The 27,888-nt window shown below is 37.3% G+C and overlaps 1 protein-coding gene across 13 annotated transcripts in view; it reads right to left on the bottom strand.

Moving 5' to 3' along the window:
- Positions 1-27,888, bottom strand: part of LOC113916108 (ABI family member 3 binding protein) — a 239,687-nt gene that overhangs the window by 119,090 nt on the left and 92,709 nt on the right. For 9 of the 13 annotated variants that reach the window (XM_035722968.1, XM_027581964.2, XM_027581976.2 and 6 more), the window contains exons 5-14: positions 21,721-21,902; positions 21,098-21,150; positions 13,084-13,132; positions 12,003-12,074; positions 11,313-11,405; positions 4,932-5,009; positions 3,059-3,133; positions 2,242-2,316; positions 1,348-1,419; positions 698-772 (exon numbers count right to left, since the gene is read on the bottom strand). In XM_035722968.1, the coding sequence (XP_035578861.1) occupies positions 698-772; positions 1,348-1,419; positions 2,242-2,316; positions 3,059-3,133; positions 4,932-5,009; positions 11,313-11,405; positions 12,003-12,074; positions 13,084-13,132; positions 21,098-21,150; positions 21,721-21,902 (824 nt within the window). The remainder of the gene's footprint in view (positions 1-697; positions 773-1,347; positions 1,420-2,241; positions 2,317-3,058; positions 3,134-4,931; positions 5,010-11,312; positions 11,406-12,002; positions 12,075-13,083; positions 13,133-21,097; positions 21,151-21,720; positions 21,903-27,888) is intronic. The other 4 variants (XM_027581996.2, XM_027581995.2, XM_035723085.1 and 1 more) reach the window with 1 other exon arrangement.

Below are 27,888 nucleotides of genomic sequence, written 5' to 3'. Positions count from 1 at the left end.
AAAGAGGGCTTTTTAAGTAAGGAAATAGGTTTCAGGGGAAGTTGTCTCCCTCATCAGTTTTAGTGGTGGAACATGGAATTCTCAGGAGAAAAAAAGCCAATTGCCACAGTTTACAAAAGAACAAACTAAGACCCAGGACAGTAGAGAAAAAGAGCTCAAATATATTGTTAATGGGAAAGCCAGAACTAGAATGAAGGTCCATTATTAATGCCAGGACCTGTGGTCTTTCCTCTGTATCACAATATGCTTACAGATTTTAGGATTTAGCAATAACTTGCACATAGTGAGCTCTCAAATGTTCACTGAATATTTTTGTTGGAGAAAAATCAAATATCTATCTACAAGGGAGACATTAAGCTGATACCACTAAGTCAGACACATGGTATGTTATTTTTGTTGCTGTTCTCAATGTCATAAAAGAGGTCTCTAGAAAATCCATGAAACAATTCACAGTTTATCTTCTAGCCACACTTCCAATTATCTATCCAGACATTAAAACACAGATTTTTGAAACAAATACAAAACCATTTTGCTTTTGCATTGAGAAAAACATGATATTCCCCTAAGTATCAAGAATGGATTATAGCTTAACCATTTACTACAATTATTTTGATAATCAACTAGGGAAACTGTAAAAATAAAAACAAGTTATTCAATACTGTTGGTCCAATCTATTTTTAAAAAAGAATGAAATTACCAGTTTGAGGTGGGAGAAGTTTGGAATCTTCAGATGTTTTACTTGTAGGCACAATCCATGGCTTTTCACTCGAAGCTACAGCAAAAAGAAATGGAATTCATTGAAGGTTTTTGTTTTGTTTTTTGCTCTGTTTTGCTTTTTTGAAGAAAAGGACAGAAATAGGTTGCCGGTATGGTTAAATGGCTACCAGAAGCTTGCAATAAAAAAGCACATGCTAATCCAATCCAAAGTCATTTTATATCAAGAAATCAATATGCATCTATCCAGAGAGCATTTGATTAGTGATCAGAATGAGACCAGATTTTGGGGGTGCCTGGGTGGTGAAGTCGGTTAAGTGCCTAACTCTTGGTTTCGGTTGAGGCCTGATTTCTTTTAAAAAAAGAGAAACCAGAGTTCAGTGTCATACTTCCAACATTTTTCAGGATAAACCCCAAACCTGTATAAAATTAACATACTTATGATTGTTACATAAGTATAAAAATCAAATAGGTTTTTTCTGTTTGTTTTTAAATCATCCCCTTGTTTGGCTGAAGTTAATGGAATTCATCAGTTCATTGAGGTTTGCTAAGATAGGGTCCAGTAAGCGTTTCCTACAGAATTAAGCCATCACCCCCGCTATCTTAATGCCAGCTTTAAGGTGTTACTATTACCCAGAGTGCCCTCAGGCTTCTCAAAGGGAAAGGGTGTGTTTGCCTGAGGAAATTCTGGAAGCCTTTTTGGAGCTGTAATGAAACACATAACAAATGTTATAACCTGAGGTACAAGTAACGGAAAAGATTTTTCAAAATCTCAAGCTTGCAAAAACAAAAAACAAACACAAAAAGGCAAATTACTTATGTCAAGTAAGGTATTGTTAGTAGTATTTCTTACTCTTGTGGTTTTGACGCTGGATACTATAATAAACTTCTTTTTCTATTTTTTATAATCAAGCTACTAAATTTGAAGAATTTGGATTGTTCTTTTCACCCTTACTACTTTCCTAATTTCTTTAGTCATGTGTATGTGTGCCCTTACATATATTTTCTTTGAACTTAAATCAAGCACCAAACACATCTGAACTAAAAAATGTCCATCTAATGGAAAATAGAATTTCAGTAATTACATAGCATTATACTTAAGCTCCCACTCCAACAATTTTTGATATTGCACTCAAATTCTAATAAACAGTCTGCCAAAATAACATAGACATATCTTCTCCATCTGGAGAAACAACTGAGTAAAAAGATATTTAGGAAAAGTATAGAAAATAGTTTATTCAGTGACACAATGATTTTGAATAAAAAGAATCAAATATAATATCAAAATACAATCACCAAAAAGAAAACCCCCCAAAAGATTTGTGTTAAGGACTCTTTAGGATTCTAAATTATAAAATATTTAATAACAGTTAAGGCCTTAGTGTTGGGGAGCTTATTGTTCTATAAACCATGTGTCCCTTCTTTCCTATAAGGAGATCAATTTGAATGAATTAGCCTAAGGATTTCTTTAAAGCATGCATAAAATTTCCAAGGTAATAACACACTGTAATGTTTAATAATTTTTACCTAGAGTGCTCAGTGGCAATTCAAACCTAGGTATTAGAATAGTTTGCAGGGTTTCCGGGGTCCTTTCGCTGAGAACTAAAATAAAGAAGAATTCGGTCAGCAACTCCCCAAGGCAGGATTTGACATTGTGGCTCACACTTAATCATGGGAAGCATGCTCATAACACAGTGTGCACAGGGTAGCTGATGCCTTCATGGAAGTAGCTGGCTTCCCCGGGGAAAAGCTTCACATAGCTGTTAAAATGTGAAGGTATAGTTTCAAAGTGCGTGATGTGGCATGGAGGATCAACATCACGAGTACACAACAAAACGCATGCTACTTTTTTTTTTTTTTTTCAACAGAAGACAACAAAGCAAGACTCTTTTGGGCCAAGATGCAGTTAACTTGCATGACATGAAATTCTTATTAAAAAGCAGGATACTTTGGGGTATTCTCCTCAAGTTCAGTGCACACAAGACTTGGGAAGCCTACTGCAATAAACAGAAAGCACAAACACAGTCCAGACTTCCAGGTTTCCCCCACCCCTCCAAGATTTGTGGGTTAAAAGGCTGGCATTCTGAGTTTTTTCTATACATCCCAAGAGACTAGTAAAAGCTGTGCGTAGTCAGCATCTAGCATCCCGAGCTGCCTAGAATATCAGTCACCAGGATCAAGGCCTGTTGTTAACTCTGTAATGGAATTGGTCCAAGAAATAGGAAAGTTAACGACTGCTAGTAAAGGGGGGAAATAAAAGGTAGGGGGGAACTAAGGCATTGGGGTTACTTTTTGTTTCTATGAGCATTGGGAGTTATTTAAGAAAAAAAAAAAAAAGAATTACCCAGTGTTTTTTCTGAAAATTCTAATGCGCTAGACACAGTGGGTTTCGTGGTCCTTGGCACTGACTCAGCAGTCACTGGAAGGTAAAAAAAGACAACTTTACAAATTCACGTACAAATAATGAAGGAACCAAAGATCATAAGGTGTTTCTGTTGCCCTTTAGAATTAGGAACTGACGCTTAAATTGACCAATTCTTTTCAAGTTAATTCAGGACTCCCTGGCTTGCCCCAGATGCCTGAGCCGACACTTCCTCCAACCCTTCCTCGATGAGCTTGGTCCACTTCCCATGTGTTCCAAAAAGCACAGTGAGCTGATCTTGGTGAGAAAGCCCTTATTAATCATAATTTTTTCCTTGCCTGCCTTTTTCTTCCTTATTATCTCCAGGACTCAGCACAATGTCTGAGGTATAGTAAGCAAGCATATGACAAATATTAAATGAACTAATAAATGGGCAGATAAAATAATGACCCAAGGCAAAAAGGTTTATTTAGAATGATTTACATAAAAGATTTCTCTCTTCCAAACTGCAGTCAACATACAAAGCTTGGAACTGGATTGTAATTATGGTAAGGACTCAAATGCTCAGCTGTGAGACACAAACACAACACTGAATAATAAGGCATGGTGTTTGCCTAAGTGTTTCTGTATAGGAAAATTCTGAAGAAGCTTTGGCAGAGAATGAAGAGATCTGTAGACTCTCCCGTCAGATGCTGTGCCAAGAGAGGAAAGTATAAACGGGAAAAATGGGTAGGATCTTTGGGGCAGAAAATAACTTGGAATCTACTGGATCATGCCTATGCTTTTCTTGGTATTGACAAATTATACTGAAATTAGAAAAATTACCTAGGAATTTTATTTGAATAAAGTATTCCAGTATCTTAGTTTGTTCCTTTGTCCCAACACCCATGAAGGTGGGGGATGGAAGGTCCATCTCCCATGTAGGTAGGAGCCTATATGTCTTACTCTGTCAGAAATATTCCTACTTGAATAGGTTTCTTGAAATCAAGTTATTTTATTTCCCTGCCAATCTTTAGCTCTTCTGGACTGGCTATGAATCCAAGAGTTTAGTGCAAGGTAAATATCACTGATATTTCAATTTGTGGAAATTTTGTGGATTACAAAATTCACTTTAGATTGGAGATATTTTGCTAAATGAAGATTTGGGGAAATTCTTGCCAGATGTTTGTTTTACTGGGTTCTGGATGAGGTGGTACTGCTCTGGCAAAAACTCTGTTGTTCATAGGGTAATATGTCCCCGGTAGGCAGGACTTAGGCAGTTCATTCAGACAAGAAATCCTGAATGTTTGTTAGTAAAGGCTAATAAACTATGGGGAAAATGTATCCCGCAACTATTCTTTAAAGGATTTTCAACAAACTATTATATATTTCTTTGTACTAGGATTATTAATCTTCCATAGAACAATTAATTCTAATTGTTCTAAATGATTCTAGGGGACTTTCATAGTTATCAAGCTGTGGATTTGGGAGGGAATATTGGCATTTTGCTAAAATGACCACTTGTGAAAGAAATGAAAAATGAGCTCATATCTTCATATAAAAGGAAAGCACATAAACCATAGTATTATATTTTAGTATAAAAATATCTCAGAATGTTGAGATGACAACTTTCACTTAGCATGAAAAATACAGCTTTTCCATATTACACATCAGGTCATATGAGTCCATAGTTCTTCTGCATTAGCTGTTTTTCTGAATGTTAAATTAAGGATCTACAATGTCTTATTGTTTGTGCTTATGATGAAAATTAATCTCCTAGTGGCCCTTCACTGAAAACAAGTACAAACTCATTAATCATTTACCATTTCAAAAAATATTTATTCTCTCGAAGTTAACGACATATGGATCTCATTACCTGTTACGGGTTGTGCTGGGATTTTTTCTACCTCTGGTGTTTTAGATTCAGCAGGTAATGCCAACGTTTCATTCTTAGCTAAAAAGTCAGAGAACAAACAATTCACCTTACTTCTTCATAACACAGTGCCCAAATATAATTCATTCAAACATCATCAAGTAACAGATTATTTCAAGAAATCTATTTTGCTCTTAATTCTTCCCACCAGGCAGTCAACAAATTTATTGTGCATTTCCACCAGGGATTCTTCAGAATTCCATCTCATGAACCCTAGGTAATTCTTTAAGATTTAAATTGGCATTGGAATGAAGAAAAAAGTCACAACTCAATACTTGGAAAACTCTCAAATCATTCTCACTCATAAATAAGAGTTTCTGGAAAGGAGAGGTTGTATTGCAAATATTCCCTAGAATTTTGTATTCAAGTGCTCCTAATTAAAAATAACAACAACAATGCATAGAGATTTTTCCATTATTATACACAGTAAAAAAAAAAAAAAAAACCAATAGGTTATGACAGTGAACCTTTAGAAAAACAAATAACTCACATAGGAAACTAAGATACTTAAAAACATTTGTGGCCAAAAAATAGCAACAGCTATTCATTTGAGCCACACATTAACACTGATCTTTTCTTTTGGTCTCTGTGTGAATTCGGCATAGTGAATGAAATTGATTTTTTTCCATATTTTTTAACCTCTTCAGAAAACTACTTAGGAAACTTTCTTCTAAAATTTAGGTATTCTTTTCAAAGAAAGTACATTCCTATACTGGAAATCCCCAATGATTAAGATATTTCCCACTTCAAAAACACACTCAGGATGAACTTGGTTCAGCTAGTTAGCCACTTGTAATATTTTGAAAGTCTAGGGGCATGAAAGAATTCATTCATCTTTAAGATACCCTGATCATGTCAACTTGAAATAATTATAATCAGATGGGATTTTTTTAGAGTCCTAGAACTATACGGGACTTCTTGGGTTTCTCAACTTTGGCACTAGGGACATTTTGGGCTGGATTTTTTTTTTGTTTTTTTGTTAGGTTGGAGGTCGGGGGACTTTCCTGTGTACTACAGAACATTTAGCAGGATTTCTGGTCTTTATCCACAGGATTCCATTAGCACTTCCACAGCTGTGACAACCAAAAATGTCTCCAGATACTGCCGCATATCCCCCCGGGGACAAAGCTGCCCTCTGCTGAGATTAGATCAATATCTAATCAATTCTCTCAAAGTTCTTAAAGGATGAACATCTTTTAACTTCCTTCTGTAGTTCACATCACTGTTGTAAAGACCATTTTCTTATCAGTTAACATGGGCTACAAAATATTTATTTACTTCTGAAGGATGTAAAGACAACTATAAAGTCATCCCTTTCACAATGATAATAGAAGCAAATCAGTTTTCCGTCTGTTTATGGAAGTCTACAATAGATTCTTCCATAGAGCTAATTATTTTCAAGAGTGTTTTAAGATTCTAGACACAGGTGTCAGAAGTGCTACTGTGCTTGCCATATCTAACGGTCAAGTGCGTGTTTTGGATTCATGTGTACATGATGTTGCACAGCATTTTTACACAACAGAAATGTTAAATACCAGTGTTCAAATTAATTTAGCAGGGCATAAAGAGAAGGGACTCTCTGAAATAACTACACAGCAGTCCAGTAGAAATTTATGGTAACTTCCATTCTTAAAATTTCTAAATTTAATCAACATTTTTCTGTTGCAGTCACAGCTTTAGTTTAGAACCACTGTGATTGTTAGCATAGGAAAAAAGACATGTAGATTACAGATTTTTATGAACTCTGGGCTTCTTATTTTCAAGGTGTACCATGAGAAACTTTTTTTTTTTTTTAAGTGTGAGATTATAAAGTTTTTCTTTAGTGCTTTTTTCTTTTTCAGGGTCCTCTTCTCCCTCAAGACACCCTTGCTAATCCTCTCCTTCCTGTGTAATAGCCTACATTCTCAGTGGTTTCCTCTGCTGACTAGGACTGTTTATTTATTTTAACATACAGATCCTATACTTTCAAACAATGCTCTGAATTACTTTGCTTTAGCTCCTTATATTAAAAACATGCCCTCAGCTGGCAATCACATTAACCTAAAATTAGGCTGTTAATGGGGGGGGGAAAACGGTAAACCACCTTCCCAAGAGACATTTGTATTCTTCACACATCACTAATTCCTTACAAAGGCATACTGTATTTCTAAACATGGCATTTCAGATGTCAGAAAAAACGGTAGACAGGGAAGATAATTTGCTTGAGAGCACCTTTATGTCTCTTACCAACCCACGAGCACTCACCTACACTATCTATGGACAACTGCAGTCTTGGCAAGAGCAGAGTAAAATGTCACCAGAACATGGCCTAAAACCCAGGAAATTTCCTTTCCTCTTGGATTCTTCTGTACCTTTTTTCAACACAGTTGTTTCCTTTCATTTTTGGCAGGCTAAGTCTTGGCTTTGGCCAACCCTTTGTATGCCCCAGGGAGGGGTGTAATACTAGCTTTCTTGTTTATTTCTTTCATTATTCACACCATGTGTTCTTAGAACAAAAGCTATTAATTTCTTGATGTCCCATGATGGGCCCCACTGGAATGAGGATATTATTTTTAGGATTCGCCCCCTCAAAAAAATAGTACTTTTCTGAATTGCGGTGTTAACTTCAGGAAAGTTTATTTCTCCCTTGCTAGTATAAAGAACTATTAAAGCAGTATCTCGGGGCCCCTGGGTGGCTTAGTTGTTAAGCGGCTGCCTTCGGCTCAGGTCATGGTCCCAGGGTCCTGGGATCGAGCCCCGCATCGGGCTCCCTGCTCTGCGGGGGAGCCTGCTTCTCCCTCTACAACCCCCCCCCCCCCCGCTTGTATTCCCTCTCTCGCTGTCTCTCTCTCTGTCAAATAAATAAATAAAATCTTAAAAAAAAAGCAGTATCTCCATTAAAAACAGTAAACTTAAAATGTAATTTTGAAATACAGTCTGCCAAGGTGGTATATTTGATGGATTTGCTGGGCATTTTCAAAGATACTAGCTATCAAGCTCTTCAATGCATAAGAAATTTGTCACGTGTTGAATTTAAGATAGTGTTTCGTCAAAAAAGATACTTACTGTTTGCATACAACTTTTCTTTATTGAAATCACACTCAATCCTGAAAGCTTTTAGTGAATCATATCAGAAAGATAAAAGCAAAAACAAAACAAATGCACTGTTTTATTCTCTAAAGAAAACAAAGATTGAATGGGTATTAAGATAGTGTGGAGAACTTTGCAAAAACCAAAAAGTTTAGGAAATATCACTCAAGACTAAAGAACAAAACATGCTTCAGTTCAAAACTGACAGTAGTGGTCTGGGGAAAACTGCTCATTTTCAACCTCCTTCACAAATTCTGTATTTTGTAGTTTCGCTGGATGGATTAGGGATCACATCAGTAAGAGAATGGCCAGTTCCTTTTATTTCCCTCCTTCCAAACAAGGTTTACCCAAGGGCAGGGGGAGGCACATAGGCTCTGGGCAGAGAAGAGGTGAGCACAAGAAAAGGGAGCACTGGATTCCAAACAGGTTCGGTGAGGAAAGTTAATTTGGAAGGTTCCTGGATTTTAGCACAGCATTTAGATGTTGCAGGGTTTAGTCACAGTTTTATAGCTAAAAAAGAGGTGATCGAGTCTGATGTACAAATTAAAGAAATGATGTCTACAGTCACTTGTCTACATTCTCGGAGGAACTCACTCTGGGACTAAGAGGTATGAATATTTCATAATAAAAATGGAAGGATGCACAAAATCACAAAGACTGGCAAATATTTGCACATCTTAATAAAATGATGTGTAAGTTCTGAGAATTTTTCTACAATTGGTGGGACTGTTAAGTCTATCCATTAAGTGCTCTTCTACTTGCTTAAGGTTTTGTTCCTCCTTCTTCCAGTAAATTCTCAAATTAACAGCTAAAGAGAACTTAAGAGTTCACATTTTGAAACTGCTCCAAACTGATTGCCAAGGAGCGAGTCACAACAAGTGTACTCCTTAATCCCTATCACCCATGTAACCCATCCCCCCCCACCCACATCTGGTAACCATCAAACAAGCAAACAGGTAGGAGAAATTAAGTTTGATGTCCCGGTATGGGCAGGTCCTGTGCCTGTGTAACTCACCGTGTTACTGTGTAACTTACAGTACCAGCAACTTGCAGTTATGCCAGAGAGTAACACTTGGTAATTACATGTTGACAGAATGTTGCCACATAGGGGCCCAGGGGTCCATTTCTGCACCCACACAAGGTGAACATTCATTTATGTAAGTGTGAAAGTTCTTTGCTAGTGCCTAATTCGGAGAAAACATTCTGCAGTTTTTAGTTTTGTTCAATTTCTACCACATCATGCCATCTCCTTCCATATTTATCAATAGCTCAAGACTATCTCCAGAGACTGTGGAGGGGTGGTTCTCAAAGTAGGGTGCCCAGGCAAGTGGCTTCAGTATCTCCTGGGTGCTAGTTAAAAAGGCAAATTCTCAGGTCCCTCACCTCATCTACTGAATCAGGAACTCTGCGGGTGGGTCCAGCAGTCTGGGCTCACAAGCCCACCAGGCTTCTCATGCTCCATCAAGCTGGAGATGCTGTGCTATACAGAGGGTCCTGACTGATATGATACTCAAATGCAGCAACTAATTTATCCCAGTGAGCACTGCAATTTTTCCCTGGGCTCCTTTTAAAGGGTTTTGTTGGGATTGTCTCCCCATAAATTGTTACGTTTTTAAAACACTGAAATTATATCAAGTTCTTTCTACAAGTAGGAGGCAGTATCAATCTCAAGTAAATAATAATTCTAACACATCTGACCTCTACATCAGCTCTCAATGAAAACATCTCATGGCCCCTCGACAGTATAACAATTTTCTAACAATCACTCTATTTGAAAATTTTACCTAAATAAATGTATGTATCTTGGATAATTTGATAAATGTTCACTTTTTAAAATAAATATAAATATGTTTTATATAATATATAATAACTATTTACCTATAGAATGTAATTTATATAAATACTTCCAACTCTCCAATCTCTCTGGCCCTCACTGCTTTTTTTCCAATTTTTTTTATCATGGTAAAATATACATAACATAAAATGTATGATCTTAATTAACCTTTTTAAGTATACATTTCAGTAATATTAAATACATTCATAATGTTGTGCAACCATCGCCACCATCCATCTCCAAAACTCTCATCTTATAAAAGTAAAATTATATCATTAAACCCTAACTCCCCATTTCCCTCCTCCCTCCAGTCCCTAGCAACCACCATTATACTTTTTGTGTATAAATTTGACGGCTTCAGGTACCTCACATAAGTGGAATCATACAGTATTTGTCTTTTTGTGACTGGCTTATTTCACTCAGCTAATGTCCTCAAGGTTCATCCATCTTGTAGCATGTGTCAGAATTTCCTTCCTTCTCAAGCCTGAATAATATCCTATTGCACATACAGACACATTTTGCTTACCCCTTCATTTCACTTTTACTTTTTAATTTTTTTAAACCAGAGTTTAAAAAATTTAAGTTTTTACTTAAATTCTGGTTAACATACAGTATAATATTAGTTTCAGATGTACAATATAGTGATTTAATACTCCACACATCACACGGTGCTAGTCACAACAAGTGTACTCCTTAATCCCTATCCACCCATGTAACCCATCCCTCTCACCCACCTCTGGTAACCATTAGTTTGTTCTCTATAGTTAAGAGTCTGTTTCTTGGTTTGCCTCTCTCTCTCTCTCTTTTCCCCCTTTGCTCATGTGTGCTGTTTCTTAAATTCCACATCTGAGTGAAATCATACTATCTTTCTCTTAGTTCACTTAGCTCCATCCATGTTGCTGCAAATGGCAAGATTTCATTCTTTTTTATAGCCAAGGAATGTTTCATTGTGTACGGCTATCACATCTTTATCCATTCATCAGTTGATGGACACTTGGGCTGTTTTCATAATTTGGTTATTGTAGATAATGCTGCTATCAACATTGGGGTGCCTACCCATTCATTTGTTGATGGACACATGAGTTGCTTCCATGCTTTAGCTACTGTGAATAATGCTAGTGTGAACACAGATGTCCAAATACCTCTTTGATAACTTTTTTCCAGTTCTTCTGGTTATATACACAGAAGTGGAATTGCTGGATCATGTCATAGTTCTATGCTTGAGTTTTTGAGGAATGGTCATACTGTTTGCCACGGCAGGTGTACCATTTTCATTTCCATCAACAGTGCACATGCCTGTCCCTTATTTTTTACTTTGAGATGTCCAAACAGCTGATATGCTAGATTCCTCGGGGATCCTAGGATTATCAGTGCTAGTACTCAGTCACCACAAAGTTCAAATATGGAACACTCCTGCTTACCTAACTGTGTCTTGATTGCATCCGAAATCTCAAGCATAATGGACGTAGGAAGTTTCACAGTGGTTTCATTAAGGCCTGGAATAATAAGATGGACTGCAAGGAAATAGAATAGAGTAAGAGAAAGAAAATGTATCATGACATAAAATAAACTTCAGAGCATCAGATAATAGAAACTATGAAATTTTGCACTTATTTGGCTTCATCAATTTTAACTCAAACCTAAAGTTTTGGCAAAAAGTGTGATCATACTTTAAACAGATTTTTTTTTTTTTTAACATTCAGAACTGAACTACAAAATCCTCTGGCTTTTAATCCATAGAATCAAAAATAGTAAAATGGCTGTTTAACATATATATTGAACAAAATACATTATTAATAATTTTTAAAAGAGCAGTTCAATACAACAAGGACTCCCTCCTAACTGCAACAACACTATGGGGCAAGTAGGATGGGTGCCATCTTTCCTACTAGGCGTGGGCTAGAGTTGTTTCTCTAACACACACTCCTAGAGGTAATACCTCTTGGCTCCTAGCCTGGCATGGACACAAGCCAGAATGCTCAGTACTGAAAGGAAATGAACCAACATCAATTTAATAGACCTGCTAACAGTGTAAAATTCCATTAAGGGCCCTATTATCAAAAAATAGCCTAACGTGCTTACTGTAAGTATAGATACCAAGATCCACTCACCTAATATTGTTCCTCCAAAAGGAGTCTTATCTGGGGATTTAGTTGAAGCCCTGTGAGTAACATTCTGAATCACTGTTGAAATACAAAAGGAAACAGTGTGTTGGAAGAAAATAGGAAGCAGCAAATAGCTGCAATGTGAAGACTTCTGCGCTGAGGAAGCCCTAATATAACTTTTTAATTAATATAAAAAGTAACTCTCTGGGCTGGTACATAGCCAAGGAAAGGACTGGGAGGCACATCTCACCTTCACACTTAACACCTTTAAGTAACGAAAGGTTACTACTTTATGATAAGGTGTTCCATTCAAATGAGCTGAAAATTTCCTTCCTAATCTCCATTCCCTGCAGCCTTCCCAAGCTAAAGAAATAGCACAAAGCGAGGCAATTACTACAGTAAATTTTAAAAAGTGAAAACGTATATTCTCAAAGCAAAGAATCTGGATTATTCTAATACTGACACTGTTTTGAGAATACACTTGAGGCATTATATTTTCTTAAAATGAATAATTACTTTAGGTGTCTAATCTCTTCTACCAAGAAACTTTCTGGAAATAATGGAGTTATTTTAATAACTTAAAAAACAAAGTCAAAACAAAAACAACTGGATACTGAGATAAGACATTATAATTCTTGAAAACTGTATGTCTTTACCTAAAAGGAGCACTAAATCATAGTTTTTTATTTCACTAATCCAAATATCCTCTTAATGTTTTTCTTCATGTATGCCAACTTAATCCTGAACAGAGCCACACATATTCATATGGCTTTTTAAAATTTAGTACTTATTGTAGTTGCTTTGTACAAAAAGTTCTATTTTGGTAAAACACAACCAGTGTGACTTGCCAAGACTTGGCCTATTGGTACATGAGCCAAAATAATCTATTAACTTCTAATATGCTAGACCATACTGATTTCTTCACACTTTTGCTTTAAAACAATCAGAAAAATTGAGAAAAAAAAGCATTGTTTAATTATCTCAGTGAAAAGTGTATGAAAAATAATTCTAAACTGTTAACTGTACTGGAATTAAAATAAAAAAAATAGTTCTAAACATACATCCAGAGCAGACTCGTACAAATTACCTTGTTTGATGATGGTTATTGGGATTAGCTTCCTTGGGACATATGCTGGCTGAAAAGAGAAGAGAGTCAGTTTTTTAGTTAGTTTTAACTTAAAAAAGAAAAAAAAAAAGCAAAGAACTGGAAGTAGCCCTGTGTTATTACAGTTGCTGGAAAGACCTTTAGTGCATATATCTACCTCTATTTTATTGGACTCATTTGGTTTTCCCCATAAATGTCCAAAGGCTTGAAAGAAGCAGTTTCTGCAGAACTCCCATTATTTTAGTTAACCTTGAAACTGCAATGAAAGGAACTAAATCATGTGGATTGACTACTAGTTGATTTATCACTTCATTTGAGATGTGACCCAACCAAATTCTGTCTTTACATTTCCTCTCAAAAAGATGCTAAGCTACATATTATCTTTTAAAACTGATCAGCATCCATGGTTTGAGTATACCCAGCTGCAGCCACAGATCACCCGCTCAGACAACAGATCTGCCGCTAGATAACCTGACTACCATCAACTCCTGAGACCAAGCAGCTCCTTGCCCAAGAAGGCAGAGCTGGGACTCAGATCCAGACATTTCTACCTCCAAATCCCATACTCTAAACCATTCTGCACATATTTATGCACAAAGGACCTCAAACCAGAAAGGCATCCTAGGGCACTATGCATTCTCCCTTCTCCCAAATTGCCTCAGACATCCCACAGGAAGGTTTGATGTCATGGAGTGGCTTGAACTAGGGACAGGTTTAGTGTTAACTTTAAAGTGGAGTCATGACTGGAGGGAACTGTGAGCCAAGGACAAGACAGCTCAGAGAGAGAGACATAGGAACAAAATAAGGGAAGCAAATATATAAGGAGAAATTAGACTGCGTTAAAGAGGGGAGCATGACATTGATTTGTTGATGCCTGATTGAACCTGTATCCATGATAAAGGAACCTCGTGAACCAGATCTGTTAATAACCCAGGATGTGCTGGCTGAGATACTTACCACATGGGTGTTTAGAGTTGTGAGCAACAGAGACTTGTTAACATGCTCCCATTTTAGTGAATAATGTGCCCATAATAAAGAAGGGCCACAATACCAACCTTACTGTTGGCTATTTGTCTTCTTGTATTAAGGTCCTTATGTTTAAAAAACCACAAAAAACAGAAGTTTACTATTATCAGGTTTTTAAAACTATTTATAGCTATAGACTCAGTGCTATAGACTGAATGCGTATGTCCCCCCAAAATTTATATGTTAAAACTGAACTCCCAAGAGTGATGGTATTTATAGGTTGGGCTTTTGAGAAATGACTAAGTCCTGAGGGGTCCACCCTCTGAAGGAGATTAGTGCTCTTATAAAAGAGGCCCCAGAGAGACCCCTCCACCTTTCCACCCCGTGAGGACACAGCAAGAAGAGGGCTGTCTGTGAACCAGGAAGCAGGCTCTCACCCGGACACCAAGTCTGCCAGCACCTTGATCTTGGACTGCCCAGGCTCCAGAACTATGACAAATAAATGTTTGTTGTTTAAGCCACCCAGTCTATGGTATTTTGTTCCAGCGGCCCTAATGGACTAACACACCCAGTAATTTCCTCCATAACAATCTAGCCCAACCTAATCGAATCCTAAACTAAGGAATTAATCAAAGATAAACACCCTTATATATAAATTATTACCACTATGCAAAACAACTACATCATCCAAAAGCAGAGCTTTTATTAAATAAACTGTTTCAAATTTTTGACATCTATTTAACAAAGTGGAAAATATGCATAATATAAATACAAAGATTACAATTATATGCACACTATAACCTAATTTTATAACAAGTATGTATACACAAATTATCAGAAAGAAATAGATCATAGGTTTTCTTTAACAGTGATTATTTCTTATAAACAGATTAATTTTTTAGACTTTTCTATATTTCCTGATTCCTTACAAGCATGAATTACATTTTAATTAGGAAAAGCTTTTTTGATCAACAGTCTGTTCAGTTACTACACATGCTTGTGTACTGCATAGTTTATATGCTATTGGAAAATAGGAGAATACATAAGTATAATTTATACCCATTTTTCCCAGGCAAAGGGGGAGGGAATAGTAGAAATAGTATAACCTTCAGTGGGAGAGAAAAAAAAAAAAAATCTCAGCCTTGATGTCACCCTGGCAGCAGGATCTCTTTCAGCTTCATCATAAGAAAATTCAACAGGAGCCCTTGTACACAGGATGCTTTCCCAGAAAGGCTCTGCCTCAGGTGTCTACCTCACTCCTACCCGTCCTGCTCTAGCCAGAGTCGCCAGCACATGGCCTTTATCATTTGAGAATTTTAAGTACCAGCTGTGCCAACCTCCAGCCACATGGGAGCCACATTATCTTTCCAGGTACTAGTAACCATTTTTGTTACAGCTGTTGCTACAGTTCCAAAGACTTTTGAATGGCTTGTTCTCTATCCCTAGGAGTCCTGCCATTTAGTGCACATTTTGCAGAATGGGAAGTTTTTCAGACACATCACAGTTTAGCAGAAACACCTGCATGTTGCTGTGTTGATTGCTTTGGAATTTCATTATTTTAATTTTTAGTTCCTTTACTGTGATGATTTGTTTTAAACAATTTTTGACAAGGACAAATGGATAATAGTCCACTCTTCACATGAACGGCACGAAGTTTCTCTTTGAACTCTAACTTGAGTATCTAACAATGTTCTATTAAGATGATGACAAGACTATATGTACGGTGTGTGCTGCCAAAAAACAAGGAAATAATTTAGCTGCAGAATCCAATTCTTTCTAGACCCATAATTACACTCTTGCCTAATCTGCAATCCAAAGATGCATCAAGACTGGACTCCTGAGCAAGTAGCTGCCTCTCTGTAAGTAGGGTTTTTAGGAGCATCAGGAAAATAGTCCTGCCTAAAATGTCTATGCTGAAGGCTCTAAATTGCCAATAAGAAGTTGACACTGTGAATCCTTTCCCTATGTCTTCTTATAAAAGTGTAGGGAAATGTCTGTTACTGGGATCCACTGAGAAATGAAATACTGTGATAATTTCCAAGTTAACACTGTTTAACCAATTGCAACCCAATTTTAATCAAACAGTTCCATGTACGGTGTTTTTTAAAAAGGTACCAGTAACCCTTCCTCGTCGTCCCAGTTTTGCTCCTAGGCCATGTCCCTGCCGGCTCTATTTTCTGTGGAACTCTTGCTCACCTTCCATTCCTGTTGCAAGCTTTCATCACCACTTCCTTCCACAACTCTTGTCCTCCCTTCATTTAGTAACTATTATCTATGTGTTTACTGTATGCCAGGAAGAAAGTGTTATTTCCCTCCTGCCCCAGAAGAAATGTGGTATTTTATTTTCCCGACTTTTAAGATATCCTGTTCCTTAAGAACCTAGGTTGTACTATATCCTGAGCTGGGGGACTAGTTAAGGGAATTCACTTCTACCATTTTTCCAGGGACGTTGTGGCTGAGTATCCAGTGGGGAGATTCTATGGGGAGAGGATGCTGATATGGTAAACAGCAATGAACTGATGACCAATTCAGCTGATTTTAGTCCTGGTTAGGGAAAGCCTATGCTTATCTAGAAATAACCAGAACAGTAGTAGCCATAGAGGACGAGGGACTTTCTATTCACTCTGCATTATATTTACTTCCTCCTGATATTATTTTTGAAAGTCAGCCTTAATACATGTAGTGTGGGGGCCCCTGGGTGGCTCAGTTGGTGAAGTGACTGCCTTCGGCTCAGGTCATGATCCCAGGGGCCTGGGATCGAGCCCCACATCGGGCTCCCTGCTCGGCGGGAAGCCTGCTTCTCCCTCTCCCACTCCCTCTGCTTGTGTTCCCTCTCTCGCTGTCTCTCTCTCTCTCTGTCAATTAAATAAATAAAATCTTAAAAAAAAAATACATGTAGTGTTAACACTACTTTTTGTAGGCTCTTCCTTACAGGCTTGTCTATTTGGTATTTTTGTGGTGTCAGAATGTTCACTATAGATTTAACTTTATTTTCAGGTCCTGAGATAAAAAAGCTGTCCATTTGGGGAGTGGCAAGGATTGCTCAAAATCAGACTTCAGTGGTTCAAGAGCCAAACCACATGAGAAGAACTTGGGCCTGTCACACTGTGGTTTTAATTCATTTTTAAGATGTTCTAATGAAAGTTACAAAACATATTGATTTAATCCAGTGTCCTACTTGCAAAACTCTTCATATTTCTGGTCGTTTAGGGAAGAGTGAGACATACACCTTTGATAATATTATTGGCCTAGATATAAACTTTTCAAGTTTCTGTTTTAAGACAACAAGTGCTAAGAACAGAAGGATACCTGATATATTCATTGTACACAATCTTAAGGTATGGGTGGTGACCACATGGCATTGTTCCCTATTCACCTCACTCATCTGGTAACTGTTACACTTGAAAAATTGGCACCAGGGCCCCTGGGTGGCTCAGTCGGTTAAGCGACTGCCTTCGGCTCAGGTCATGATCCTGGAGTCCCAGGATCGAGTCCCGCATCGGGCTCCCTGCTCAGCAGGGAGTCTGCTTCTCCCTCTGACCCTCTTCCCTCTTGTGCTCTCTATCTCTCATTCTCTCTCTCTCAAATGAATAAATAAAATCTTAAAAAAAATAAAAAATAAAAATTGGTACCACTTCTCTTTTTGCCAATAAGAGACATACTTTTAAAAAGATGGGTGGATCTCTGATGGAAAAAAATAAGATGGAAGGGTGAAAACAGATGTCATGTATTAGGGGAGCGCTCACTCCAAGGAGATTGGAATTAAATAATTAAACTTATATTTTAAAATCTCTGTTAAATGCTGTGTACTTCAAAAATTGATTGTTTAGGGGTGCCTGGGTGGCTCAGTCAGTGAAGTGTCTGCCTTCGGCTCAGGTCATGGTCCCAGGGTCCGGGGATTCAGCCCCGCACTGGGCTCCCTGCTCGGCAGGGAGCCTGCTTCTCCCTCTCCCTCTGCTGCTCTCCCTGCTGGTGTGTTCCTCTCTCTCTCTCTCAAATAAATAAATAAACACAATCATTAAAAAATGATTGTTTAGCTAGTGAACTAGTAAGATAATTAAGTTTTTTTAGAAAAATAGACATAATGTATTAAAAGTAGGTCCTTTCACATGTATTAAAATTAGGTCCTTTCAGCCATTGTTCTTGATTGAATCAGTTTATATATATATATATATATATATAAATATATATATATATATAAAAAGGGGAATTCACTTCTACCATTTTTATTATATCATATATATAAAATAAAACCCAATAGTAAACATTAGGTTTCACCTCCATAAAAAGAGTGTTCTAGATTCTCAACAAGAACGAAAGAGCAAAATTATGATAAATGTGTTTTTCCTTTCACAAGATCATGGATCTCAAGTCACGCAATTTATATAGAAGGAATCACCATTTTGTTTATGCACCTTTTCCCTATTTTTCTGGAGGTATAGGCAGGTAGGGGTGATACTGAAACTATTTAACAAGTGGTAGAACAAAGGCACCAACCGATCAGAAGAGATCTCTGCTATACGTTGCACACCCGGGCTTGCCAGCCCAACACATCCTTAGATACATGAATTACATATATAATGTAACCAGATGCTTAAGATGGGGCTTAACATCCGCTAAGTTTTTGCTGCATATAAGTTTTAGGTGTAAGCATGTACAGGTGAATGAAAGCATTTCTCAATGTATCTTTTGCTTAAAACTCTAAAAGTAAATTTATTTCATAACTCTTAAAATATTGCCTTCTCAAAGCAGTTTCAGAGGTGTCTGTCTGAATATTTGGACTGATATTGACTTTATTTGGATGAAAATATACCTCTAAAATATTTTCAGAATCAATTCTAAGTGGCCATGTCAGATGCTCAAAGGCTATCCCAAGTGGTTCCTTTTCAACTTTCCTGTGTTCCAGAGCTACCCAAGACCACAGATGGCTTTCCAGAAGGTGACAATGGAGAAAGTCTCAGAGAGAAGCCTTAAAATAGCTTTTCAGTTAATTTGGGTTTTCCTTTGGAAATAGCCAAGAGTTTCAAACCACAGCTCGTCACAGCTGGCTGGAGTTGGGGGTACTCCACCTCACAGCTTGAAGTGATAAAATATCTGGCTCTGGGTCACAGATGCAGGAAGTTTCTTCCTGGGCCTTCTCATCATGGCTATTTATGATATGAAAAAGAAATTAAATTCCTTGGGAGTAAACATCAACCATCCTTCCCCATTTTGCTGAGTAACTCACTAGATGAAATATTCTGCCACAAGACATTATTGGGATATGATTGCTGATTAAAAGGAATGAAAGAAATGACATCACTGAGTCACATGTAAAACACAGCAGGACAGCCAAGAGGGTGAGAGATAAGATACGGCTCCTAGGTAACCATTCACAACATGAGTGGGGATTGTTCTAGAAGAAAAATAAAGAGCAACTCTATTCCCTGTGATTGGATTTAAGAGAGACAAAGCCAGAGGGACCTTAATAAGGAATGGCACAACTCAATACTTTAGTACTAGGCCAAACGGTTGTTTGCAAAAAAAAAAAAAAAAAAAAAAAAATGCAGAACCAAATCAATATATAACCTTACTACCTGCAATATAGTGAAATAAAACTCATATAGAGTTTAATTATCACAAAATCAAACCACTTATAAAACTAAAAGCAAAATAGGGAAATATTTGCTCTCTGGATAGGGAAGGGCTTTCTAAAATAGAATGCAATTGAAAATGTGACAATGGAAAAGACAAATAATTTGATTAAGCAAATTTTAAGACTTGCCTATTTCAAAAATTCCCATAAACAAAATTGGTAACAAATGTGAGAATAATGTTCCTCGATGATATCACAAAGAGTTGATGTTCTTTAATCTATAGTCTTTAAACTATTTAATAAAACCCATGAGATTCCCAATAAAGAACTAAATTTTAGAACTAAACTATTCAATAAAACCCATAAGACTCCCAATAAAGAACTAAATTTAAGAACTAAAACTAAAGGTCATTAAATGGAAAAGACAAATGGCGAATAAGCAAGTGAAGAAAGTACTGCTATTTTAGAAATCAGAGAAAGAGAGATTTAAAAACTATTTTACACTATTACATTAGCTGAAAATTTAGTGATGGAAATACAGAATGTTGATAACCAGGCTAATAATAAGGGTGATAATAGCAAGGTAACTCTGATACATTGATAGCAAGATTGTAAAGTGGCACAACCTTTCTAGAAAGAAATTTGATCATATGTATTAGGAAGTTTTCAAAATGTTGATGCCTCCTTTACCTGCTCAGGACATAATGGCCTTCACTTTATAATTGGGTATATGATTTAAGATGCAAATATCTCTGTGGTTGTTATAACAATGGCTTACATTTATAACAAGTAGTACATAACTCGGATGGGGCTTCCTGAGAAGAGATTTTGACAAGTGGAGGGAAAGAAAGAACAAGGGACTGAGTTTCTATAGTGAGAGAGAAGCGGGAGAGGTCTAGATGCGGGGGGGGGTGGATTGTCAGGCACGTAAGATGTGCAGATATTTACTGCACTCGAGAGGCTAGGCACAGTAAAAAAAAAAAACAAACCAAGCCAGTTGCTTCGTTGTTTTGGAAAAGGTTGGCTTTTTTTTTTTTTTTAAGGTTGGCTTTTTTAAGTAGGAAGTGAGAGAAGAGAGGGAAGACGACCGAGATCAGAAATGAATAATACCAATGAAAACAGAGCATGTCCAAATTCACTCTGGAAATGGGTTATTCTAAAAAACAATCCACTGCAAAGATAATAAGCATCACCTCAAGACACCTGGAATATGGAAATACTTGAGTAACTACATTGATTATCTTTAGAGCTTTAAACATACTTTAGAGCTCTAAACATAGCAAATGCCTAAAGCATTAAGTACTTTACACAAAACCCCAGAGCCAGTTAATCCCATTTCAACACTTCCTAACAGACGGATTTCCTTATAAAAACAAAACAAAACAACAACAACAACAAAAACATAATGCAGACAAAATTGCTAAAAAACATTCCTGAGAAAAACCTGGTACCTACCACTGTGTGGACTTGGTCATAAGTGCTTTGGATTTTCCCATTTACTTTTTTACCTGACAGAAACAAGGAGAAAATAACATTATTTTCATTCTTTGTGTTCCTAAATTAATTCTTCCTACTCATTATGAAGAACTGTAACTCCTGTTCTAACTCTGGCACTGTTAATCATCTTATTTGTTTGCTATCATTTCAAACACTGATTCCAATGAAGTTTGAATGAAGGGATCACAGGAAGAGAGCTCAGGGCCCCCTGAAGTCTTTTTATGTTCACTTTTACTGGCCCAGGTTTCAATTCCAAACACCTGCACACATTACTGCTGTTTTCACTCAGTTGATGCTCACAGATCTGAGACTGATTTAAAATACTACAATGGCCAAAGAACTGTTATCAATGGAGGCATCAAATATCAGCTTATTTTTTGTTGTTGTTTAAAAAAACCATGCATTAATATAAAGGGTTCTGAAATACCAATACTCAAATTCTGTTCGCTTTTGTATTTTTTTTTAAGTACTCGAGGATGGGAATTAACTCATCTCATATTTAAGAATTAAATAATTAAAAATTCGGTACTTAGGAAAATAAGAATTACAGAAAGCTCACTGAAGGAATTCCAGGTACTTACTGCCAACAACAGTCTTGTGATTGAAAATCTTACTCCAAATTCCACCTTCTCCATTGTCTTTCACTCCAAATTCATAAACTGTGTTGGGTTTTAGATTTTCCACAATTGTCTCAGTGGCCGGACAGAGTTGAAAAACCCATTTCTTTTCCTTATCCTTTTCTCTATAGCGAATTGTATAGTATCTGTTGAATAACCAAAATACAAAACTTGAAATTCACAGGGAGGTTCAGGCTATTTCAAGTTTCTTAATACACCACAGACTCCCATCTACTTCAAAGACTGTGTTTAATGCTGGCTTCTGTTTTTATTTTTTTAGAAATTGTAGAGAACATGAAAAAAATAGCTCAGTGTGTACTTACTTTAATTTCTAATTCCAAGTTGGAGAGCATGCAGCAGTGCACTTACAGACTTACAGAATTCAGACCTCTCAGTTCTATTATTCGCTACTTTGCAAAAGGAAAGTTGGAAAATGCTGGATGTTCATTTTTTTCCAATTATGCATAGAGCAGAGCATAGACATAATTTTGTAAGTGCATCATATTGTAGTTTTATAGCTGGATGGGCTTAAGCCTGGAACTGCATGGGTTTATTCCACGGAATGTCCACCAAGGTAGTATGGTTCAGTTTTGTAAAAGGGGGACCTGAAACTCTTAAGTTGTATCGAGGACTGCATTCTAAGGGTAACATTTTCTTATCATTATAAAAATAGAATCAAGACCAAAGCCAAGCTAAGGGTACAATGAAAAAAAATGAAGCAATGCAAATTCAAGATCATGGTTATGTATATGCCTAGGGCCTCGTAATATTCAGCCATATATATGGTAAAGTCATGATAAACCTCATCCCTTTTTTTGCGCTTGTATCACATGCAACGTTTTATATATATTATCTCATTTCATTGTCCTAGAGTCGCCTTAAGTGGTAGAAGTTACTAATCCCATTTTATAAATGTGAAAATAGAGATTCAGAAAGATCACTTAATTTGCCCATTGTTGCCCACCTAGTGACTTTAACCAGTGGCAGAACCAGAATACAAAGACTCCTCTTGACAATGCTCTAAACAGCCTCCCTAAGTGGGACAGCAGATCAGGCGGGGATTTCATTAGTACGGTATACGGTAACAAGAATGAATGAGCTAGAGCTACTTGTATCAGTATGAACAGATTTTACAAGCAAAATATTGAATGAAAATAGCAAATCACAAGATAAAACATATTGTCTCATATGATTTACATAAGTACTGAAACACTCACAAAAAAACTACGTTACCATATATTATTGCTGGCAGTGTAAAGGGATAACAAATACCCTAAGGATCTAATATTTGTGTTGGAACTTTAGTTCCCAGTGAGATAAATGAGATTAGAGGTGGGGCCAACAGGTAAATTTCATCTGCTTTTTATTTGTAAATAAACATTTTCAGTAAATGAAATAATACCTGTCAGGTAGGATGATAGACACATAGGTATTTGTTGTATTATTTTCAGTTCTTTATTTTAAATTTTCTCCAAAAAATTTAGTACCTCTCTCCCACTCCCCACCCTAGCATAATTTAATGGGCTAGGATTCAGGCTAGCTGCTTTTATTTAAAGCCTTATAAAGTCACTCATATACTCATGCTAAAAACGTTTAACTGCCATCTCTAAGTGTCAGGCACAAGTTGTTGATGCTACACAAACACAATTACCCAGAGTCTCTGGAAAAGAGTGCCAGGACTGGCTACACGATTTATGAGGCTCATTTCAAAATGAAAACATGGGACCCCTTATTAAAAAATGATTAAGAATTTCAAGACAAAGACAGTAGAGCATTAAACCAAGCATGGGCCCTTCGAAGTAGGGGACCCTGTGCAAATGCACACATCAAATGCTTGTGAAGTCAGCGGGGGGCGGAGGGGGTGGCGGGGTACTGTTTAACAAATACAGAGAGGGGATGATTTTCTATGTTTCTGTATATTTGTATCTTGAATGTATTTGTATATTCGGACTATTTTCCTACTAGTTACAAGCTACTGATATACTTTCCTCTTTCTAGTAAAACTACTGTCAGGGCTCCAGTCTCCGATTTCAAAGGAGCAAAAGCCAGAATGAGTGAAGGAGGCTGGCTGTTCAGCCAAAATATTAACTGCTACTGGGAACGAACAGTATAGAATAGTAATCCTCTGTGTCTTGTGAGTTGAAACATCAGCAGAAATCTATGAAACATTTATTGACAAGTATGCTGCATGGAATTTTTCTTGTTTTTTCCTTGCCTTGGATACCACGCAATGTCAGAGAAGTGCAGAGAAGCTAAAATCAGACCAGATGGGCTACCACAATTAGACAGCTCTCCTTTGGCTACATGTCTCAATTCCTCATATGACTGGGGGGGGGGGGGGCGGCGCTGCTAACATAATGACCAAAGGCCAGATTCCAGGGTTACACATAAGTTTGATTTTATATAATCTTTCTAGGAATGAAATGGTATAAAAATGCTCTACGAACTTACCCACATGTTAAAAAAAATAATCCATCTTGCAATTTTTTTTTAAATCTTGATCACAAAGCATTTGAAATACCCTCTCTGATACAAGTTTGTCAGGAAAAATAAACGTACAGGCAGCTAACTTTTCTGCTTCAGAGAGGTTATCCTTGTCAACAGTGGCTTAATTGATAACTGTATAATATAGGCAAGTTCTAAGTGTTAAAAGAGTCAATAAGTCTATTTGGCGTAAAGTAATAAGTCACATTTCCTTGATTTTAAAGCTAGATTTAGGCCTTATGATAATAAGCAAAGCTGAAACCTAGCACACAGAAGGTATTCCATAAATATCTGTGGAATGAATAAAACGGATACTTGGGTGCTCATGGGGTCATTCTAAAATTAGAATATAATCACTCTAAATGGACAATAGCTCCATCACCAAAAAAACACTGATCTAAGCAATCAAGTTTAGACACATCTTTTTCAGTGTGTCATTGTGTAAGGTTTCACTTACCAAACTCAACATTCCTATAGAATCAATGCAAACTGCAGGAAAATACAATAAATGTCTACCTTGAACATTTGCAGAAGGCTTAAGATTTTAAAGTGTGTTTCAGTTTATTCATACAATAAACTCTGAAGAGAACAAGAATTATTATAGAAGAAAATGAGAGATGATAAGTGTCTAGGTTCTGATAATCAGTGACAGAGCCAGGCAAATGGCTGTTTTCTGACTCCTAAGCTAATAGCTTCAGCATTGCACTGGACCGTCTTTCTACTATGGTGCTTAGCAAAAGGAGATGAAAAAAGACAGGTAAAATGACCTCGAAAGGAAGAGGGCAATTCCAATTCCTTTTAACATTACATAAGGTTTATTATTTCATTGTATATTTACCATCACATAGAGTCACAGACTTCCCATTATTGTCTGAGGATACTCAGGATCAAATGTTGATTGCACCCTTTTCTGTGGATGATTAAATTTGGACACAAGTGGAACAAGTCTAGTAAAGATACAGGTAGCAGTCAGTGAAGGTCATCAGATCAGACCTCTGGAAAGCCTGCCTCTAGCGACTTGGAGTTTAAGAACAAGAACATCTCGTGTCCTAAGTGGTAAGGAACTATTGAAGGTAGTGTTTGGTTCAAATACCATTATCTCTGCTTACATATCCCTAATAGTATGAATATTGACAATAATGGTTATTGTAGCTTAAACAAAATCCTTAGCTCCTCAAAATGTGGAGAAGGCAGGTAGTGGCTTGGCTTGGATATTTGTCAGCTGCAAACTAGTAGCCTGCCTTCATGGGAGTCTTTGCCCACTTATTCATCACTTTTCTCCCTCAAAAGAGAACGGGGGTGGACTAGACAGTCTTTGAGATCCTTTCTGTTCCTAAAAGATGACTGTAGCTGCATATTAGACATTTTATTCCAATAAAACACAGAGGCAGAACACAGGATAGAAACCCCATAAACAAAATTTATGAAATAACTGGCAATAAATTACCAAGAGCAGAAATTGAGTAATATCAAGATAAATTTAGTCCTTTCACAAACGAGCCTGGCTTGATGCATGTGGTTGGCTATCATTTGGGCTTTCTATGCTTTTTTCGGCAATGTTTTTGTTTCTATGTAATTAGCTACCATTATATTTCCTAAAACATCTATTCCACACATGGTTTGCTCTCTTCATATCAAAGGACACTTCCTGACACCCCCTTTGTCAATATTTTTGCTTCTTGCCTTGTGGAGACTGGTGACTGCTGATAGAAATTCTGTCCTCACTCCATTCTTCTCAAAGTGTCTCTCCCTATCATGCCCTCCCTTCCCCGCCCCCCGCCCCTGATTCCAGCGTTCTCCCTTCTGCCCACACATAGCATCTAGGTAATTTTATACCATTTCCTTATTCCATTCACTCACTCTCTGAGTTGAATAACTGTTTAAATATTTTTCATTCTAAAAAAAATAAAATGAATATTCCCTTTTTATCCCTGCTATCTTTTAACACAGTATTTCTTTTTCTAAAGATTTATTTGAGCAAGAGCACTCGTGAGCATGCACAAGCAAGGAAGAGGGGCAGAGGCAGAGGGAGGAGCAGACTCCCAGCTGAGCAGGGAACCCAATGCGGGGCTTAAATCCAGGACCCTGGGATCATGACCTAAGCTGAAGGCAGATGCTTAACCGACTGAGCCACCCAGGTGGCGCCAACACAAAATTTCTTCAAAGTAATCTACCTTATCCCACTTTCTCATGACTCATGATGCCTAAATCTCTTTGTAATCTGGTGTCTGACCTGTTAATAAAACCTTTGATCAAATCTAATGATTTAATCCTCTGTGAATTTCCTAACTACCTTAAAATCTACTCATATTCTTCCCCAAATTTGCTCCTATTCCTGTTGACTTCGGGTGCCTTCTCCCCTCACGTCTAATCGGTTCTCAAGCCCAATTAGGTTTCCTGCATGATTCCTCTTTTACTTGTCTCTTCTCTATTTCTAAGCACTTATGGGACCAGTTTAGGTCTTTATTACCTTTGGACTCTTAAAATAATTTTCAAGATGATCAAAAATTTCCAAAATCTCTCTTCTTTATCACCTACTAGTGCCTGGCTTAAAAATCAACAGAAGGAAAAGTTTCTATTGATTTTAGTGCTATCTAAAATGGAATAGCTTGCCTGAAATGGCAGTTATAAAATAAAGCAAATAATATCAAAATTAAGAGGACTAGCAAACACAGGTCCATTTATTGAGTGTTGTGTGCCAGACACTGTGTTGGCAATTTTACATGTATCATCTCATTAAATTCTGACAACTCTATGAGATATTACTATTATTAACCCATTTTACAGATTTAAAAAAACCCCAAGGCTTAAAGCATTTAAGTAACTGTCTAAGGCCATTCAGCTAACGATAGAACAGGATTTTGAACTTAGGTCAATCTGACCAGAATTTTACCCTCCATATCTGTGCTGTTACCATTCCTGGAAATACTCACTGTGGACTCTGGATGGGAGATGTTGCAGAAGAGGTTCAAGAGCTAGATGGCCTGACCAGATTTTTTATTTCCTGAAGATTATTTATTTGAGGTGGGGGAGGGGCAGAGGAAGAGAGGAGAGAGAATCTTAAGCAGACACTGTGCTGAGCATGAGCCCCACACAGGGCTCGATCCCATCACCCTGAGATCATGACCTGAGCCGAAACAAAGAGTTGGTCGCTTAACCGACTGTGCCACCCAGGGGCCCCTGACCAGATGATTTTTAAGCCTTGCTCTGAACATTCCACCTAATTACTTACTTGTACCTTTGTTGAGACCTACTATTATAAAGCATGATGCTAGAATCCACATGCACTGGAAGAGGAGCAGGGCATCATGAAAACTTCACAAATGAGCTCAGAGTAGAGTGAGGGGAGGAGGTAGGTGTACAAATGGATAGAACTAAAGAAGTCGGGGTGAAAAGCACAGGGTCCTGAGGGTGGCTAGGTATAGCACTAGGTGGCCTGAACTGTTGAAATGGACAGACCGCATTTTAAATCCCATCTTAGGGGGTGTGATTTAAAGCAGGACATCCTACGTAGGTCCAGGAAAACAAAGTGGTCCAGATTTAAAACTCATGGCAAGAGCAGGACTCATATATTCTGAGAGATAGATTGCAGGAGAGATTCTACGATTTCTTTTACCGGGCAGTAGGGAGCTGGTGGAGATTCTTCAG

This window comes from Zalophus californianus, chromosome 1, assembly GCF_009762305.2.
Source record: "Zalophus californianus isolate mZalCal1 chromosome 1, mZalCal1.pri.v2, whole genome shotgun sequence".
In the NCBI taxonomy this organism is placed as follows: Eukaryota; Metazoa; Chordata; class Mammalia; order Carnivora; family Otariidae; genus Zalophus; species Zalophus californianus.
Note: the sequence above shows the minus strand (reverse complement) of the source record. Positions and strands in the feature narration are given on the sequence as shown.